This window comes from Abrus precatorius, unplaced genomic scaffold (assembly GCF_003935025.1).
Source record: "Abrus precatorius isolate BTA unplaced genomic scaffold, Abrus_2018 Scaffold2, whole genome shotgun sequence".
NCBI classification, from domain to species: Eukaryota; Viridiplantae; Streptophyta; class Magnoliopsida; order Fabales; family Fabaceae; genus Abrus; species Abrus precatorius.
This window is the reverse complement of record NW_020874362.1, coordinates 12,414,789-12,419,665: the sequence shown is the minus strand read 5'-3', so window position 1 is coordinate 12,419,665 and position 4,877 is coordinate 12,414,789. Positions and strand designations below refer to the sequence as shown.

The 4,877-nt window shown below is 33.6% G+C and overlaps 1 protein-coding gene across 2 annotated transcripts; it reads right to left on the bottom strand.

Annotated features, from left to right (window-relative positions):
• Positions 1 to 237: 237 nt before the first annotated feature.
• Positions 238 to 3,195, bottom strand: LOC113858239. 2 transcript variants are annotated; one of them, XM_027490770.1, is made up of 2 exons: positions 2,762 to 3,195; positions 238 to 1,869 (listed from the first exon to the last, which is right to left on the bottom strand). In XM_027490770.1, the coding sequence occupies exons 1-2, from the start codon at positions 2,822 to 2,824 to the stop codon at positions 769 to 771; spliced, it is 1,164 nt and encodes a 387-aa protein (XP_027346571.1). In that variant the 5' UTR covers positions 2,825 to 3,195; the 3' UTR covers positions 238 to 768. The 2 variants fall into 2 exon arrangements, with proteins under 2 accessions (XP_027346571.1, XP_027346572.1); XM_027490771.1 differs by having other exon boundaries at positions 244 to 1,866; positions 2,762 to 3,066.
• Between the last annotated feature and the right edge of the window lie 1,682 nt (positions 3,196 to 4,877).

The window sequence follows — 4,877 nt, the reverse complement described above, 5'->3', positions numbered from 1 at the left end:
AAACTAAATAGATAATTGTGTCTAGTAACTCTGTTAACATTTCACAAGTACAATTTACATGAAAATACAATTCATTACATGATCTAATTGTTAGAAATTGGAAATAGTCAAGTTCACATTAAACATGTATGCGCGTTTGATTTATAATTTATTTAAACAAACAATTACTTGATTTCATAATGTTTAGAGATCAATTTCGAAACCAAACAATTATATTCCTAAATTTAAGAGTTTTTCAAACATGCAGTCTTTATTAATGAGAGAAATTCCAACTTTTAAGATGAGAGGTTGTACTGAATCCACTGATGGTTCAAACTGGGCACTGGAGTGTGTACTACAGCATCACTTGAAATTAAATACAGTCGAGAAATTAAATTAAAGATGAATCAGTTAACAACCAAAGTGTTTAGACTATGTGTATAACAGCCCAAGAGATTTGGGAAAATGTCATGCTACCATTAGGCAGGTTGGGGGGTTTATGCATACCCTCCCTAAGAGAAGAAGGTACACAAAAGCTTGCCCAAAGGCCATCATCATAAAAGACCATTTCCCTCACCCTCCTCACTTGAGAATCTCAAGTGTCTCCACCCCCCAATACCGGTTTAACACCCCAGTCCTTCAAATTGGATATACAGAGGTTCCTGTCAAATTCTTCCCTGAATACCCCTCTAAAAAATGACCTACATTCATAGCCATAAATCATTCAATATAGCCCCTTTTTGGTGTAATAATACACATTAAAGAAGTAACCACCTATACCATTCAAAGTCAGCCACTTTCTCTCTTGCAGTTACCAGGCAACAAGAACTTGTATCTGTCCGCATTATTCAACAAATATGCTGGTAGATGTACTGCTGAATAAGAATGAGGAATAGGTCCCAATTTCCCAATGATCTCCTTAAATGTATACTCCTCAGGAAGCATGTCAAATAAGTCAGTTCCTTTGCATATCACATCCTGAATCCTGTCAGGGTTCAGGTAATGAGGGAACCTCACACGGTCATAATGGCTGTAAGCTTTCATCTTAAATATGAATTCGCTGATATGTCGGAAACAGAAGCTGCAATGCCAGCCAGCATCTGACAACAGCACATCAGCCTGTCTGTAATGAGCATACCGAGTCTTACCAGTCTGGTATTTATGGATCGATGCCCTCCAACTTTTCTTGTCCAGAAAGAATTCGAAAGAGTATAAGTAGTTCCTCAGTTGAAGGTGAAGAATTGGAGGGATGTCATCACACCATCTCAAGAGATTGATTGTGTGCGCACTTGGAATCTCGTCAACATCAGACATTATCAGGAGATCATCATCTTCAATGCCTGCTATCCTCAGAAGCTGATCCAGGGCAACTCTTTGATACGCCTCTTCAATAAAAGGATTTTCCTTTTTCTTGAACCTTCCTCCAATCATCCCATATGTCAGCCGTGATTCAACAAACTTGAACTTGTCCCTATTGCTCGCAAATAGCAACGGTTTGACAAATCCAGTAAATGTTGAGTTCGATTCAAGAAGTACATATTGAGTCACATAAGGATATATTTCTTTCCAACGGATGGTAAGCATGTCAACTTCGTTGCTAAACAGAACAGCATCAAAGACTCGTCTTGGTGACTCTCGAATTCGCCACCCATGAAGCTTGCAGAGAGACTCCATCGACACGTTCTCGTGATAATAGTGAGGGATTTCTTGGAAAGATTTTGGAGGAGATTCCCACAGTGGTCTTAAAAAGTAGGAGATTTTCTGCCCATGTAAATAGAGACCGAAGATGCCTACGGGAATGACCATAAATAGAATAACATAAGTCTTCAAGTCCAATCCCCGTAAAATACACTTGAGTCTAGACAGGCTCAGCACTCCACGAGTACCCTGCTGCATAGAAAACAAAAGAATCCCTAAGATACATGAATTGATGATCATGAACTCACATGCTTCACTGCACATAATGACATACACACTGACTCTATCTACAGCCCAAAATAGACTGATTAAAACACTGGCAAGTCCAGCCCTCATTAAGCACATATTTGACATGGAAATCAAATGAAAACAACTCAAAAAACTAAAATAAAACTTATATTATTTTTACAATTTTCACATACAAATGTGAATTGGGGAAAATCCAGAAAAAGGTATTCAGGGAAATACATAAAATTTGAAGCAGCCATCATTCTGATAAACAGAGAAAACATAGACAAAAAGTTCAGAACAAAGAGTGAAGAATAACGCATTCAAAGTTGAATTCAGAAACCTCTACAGAGGTTCAAGGTTCAAAAGCATGAAATCCGCGGAGAAATTATGAACTCAAAAAATTAGAACAACGGCCTATCAATCAAAGCATAAACCCATAAACCGTAAGTTCGAAACAGTAATCGACAAATTAATCATATTTGATATCTCTAATACAAATACACTAGCCAGTTAAGGGGGAAAATTCTTTCCTTCCATCCATAAATCCCATTACCAAAAACTTCAAGGGAAGCACTGAAAAACGTACAACAAAATTAAATTGAACGGTGAAAAGACAATACTCAACACAAACAAAAAAAAAAACAAAAAAAAAAAAATTATACACAGAAAGAAAAGAAAAGCTTAACTCAAATTCCCATTTTGCATTGCCAACAAAACCCAACAGAGGAAACTCTTTAAAACCGTAACCCAAAAAAACCCGAAAAGGCCAAAAATGAAAAACAAGAGTAGGGTGGAATTAAACAAAAACACAAACCCAAAAGGGTAAGAAAACAGCAAAAATAAAAAAAAGTACCTGTCCACAAACATTATCGCAGATATCATCAGTCTTCTTCGAATTATAATACCCCTCAGACATGGTGAAACAGAACAACCTAAGAAAACAAAACAAAGTTTTTGTTGTTGTTGGGTTATGAGTAACAACACTCCTCTATCTATCACTAACAAAAGATTGAAACTAGATCAACCCCTTGATGCCAAAATTGCAACAAAACCCACTAAAGCTACGATCTTTGAGCCTCTCTGTTTCCCTCTCTAACTCTTGTAACGTCAATTATAGCCGTTTGGTGTGGTTTTTCGCACTTTCATCCGATGCTACTCTCCCTTCCCCTCTTCTAATGGATGAGGAGGAGGGATTTCATTTAAGTACACGCCCTTGTAGGAATACCCATTAAGTATAAACTCCTCCAATTAATTGTTTTTCACTCTAAATTAAATTATAATCTAATTAGAATAATATTTTATTTTATTTCCTTTTCAAATTTAAGATTATCTTCTTGTGCCAAAAACAATTTAAAGATTATATACTGTTTTTCACGGTGTCTCGCGGGGACCGTCGAGCGTGCTGATGTGTTAATCTGATGGTTGATAATGAGGGACCATGGACGTTACGGTGGACTAGTGTGTGGGGTGATAGCGGTTTTGGATGGTTAGTACTACAGCGGACACGGTGTACAAGGAAACCGCTCCTTGTAGTCATAGGTTAAAGAAAATGCAGAGACGGTTTTTTTATTGACATGACTTGTGGCTGTTTTTCCAATAACTCGTTTAACGTTTTTGTTTTTGACGGATATAGCCCCACACTTTGGATATCTTCGTGCACGATTACACCCTGTCCACGATGCCATTTGAGTCATTTGAATTTTAGACTTTTTCTCATAATAATAATAATAATAAGTTTTAATGTGTATAAAAATTAATAAATAAAAAATTATTAAATAATTTAATTCTTTTTTATCTCAAACGTTAAATTAGAATAAAGTTAAACAATTATTTTTAAAATTCACTTATCACTAATTTATCATTTTAACATTTCTTGTTTATATTTATAATAAATTAATATGATGACTATTTTTTACCATAATTATAAAATTATTAAATATAATTTTAAATTTGAATTTAAATTTTTCAAATAATAATAGTGATAATAAATTTATTAAAAGTTACATTGTTTAATATTATTAATGCACCTTTGTTAAAAATTTGATAATAATATTAATTTTTAAAAATAATTATTACTTTGAAGTTTAAGTTATATATGTGTGTGTGTGTGTGTGTGTGAGAGAGAGAGAGAGAGAGAGAGTTTTAAAATAAAAAAAATATTGTTATAATTTTATTGAAATCATGAATTTTGAGTAAAGCCAATAAGATGGATCGATTCTAACTGAATTTCAAAAAATGTATAATAAATATAAGGTTTGAACTTTAACTTTTAAATTATAAATTCAAATTAAAAATGTTTTTTTTTTTCTTTTGTCCAACAGCAATACAACAAGGTTGGGAGACATAAAAGCCTAGAAAAGAATGCTTGTCAATGTGAGCTAGCAATCTAAGTTAGAACCCTAGAAGACAGCAAAACACTTGTATATGAAAGTACAACAAAATAAGTAAAGCTAAGGTAGCCATCAAGATCAAGATCAAGCTCATCCATATTCAACTTGGGTTAGGAGAGACAATCATAAGTAGAATAAGATTAGGCTTGACATTATGATAAAGTAGGTTACGAGCTTTCCATATACACCAAATGGTTAAAATAAAAGGGGGTCAGAGTAGCTTGTTTAGAATAATTTGAGTGTGTGATTTGTATGTACTTTTTCATAAAACCTAGCTACCAAGCTTTTGACATTATCTGCTATCGATGCATATTAGATCTCTAGACTAGTTTTGTCTAGGTAAGATGCATGGTAGCTTCGGTCAGATACCAATCTTCTCCTCACCAAGTTAATTGAGGCAGGTTATATATGCTTTCAAATTCTACCAGTGTAATTTATACCAAGAATTATAGTAGATAATAAATTTTTATTAAACAATAATTTAAAAATTAATTATTAGATTAAAGCTCTTATCATATTTATAAAATTTTAAATTATTTGATATCATATTTATACATTAAAATTAATGTATTATATACT

Coding starts and splice junctions, on each gene's coding strand:
- LOC113858239 (XM_027490770.1), bottom strand. CDS start 2,824: ATGTCTGAGGGGTATTATAATTCGAAGAAGACTGATGATATCTGCGAT. Junction 1,870..2,761: donor GCGATAATGTTTGTGGACAG/GTACTTTTTTTT, acceptor TTTTCTATGCAG/CAGGGTACTCGTGGAGTGCT.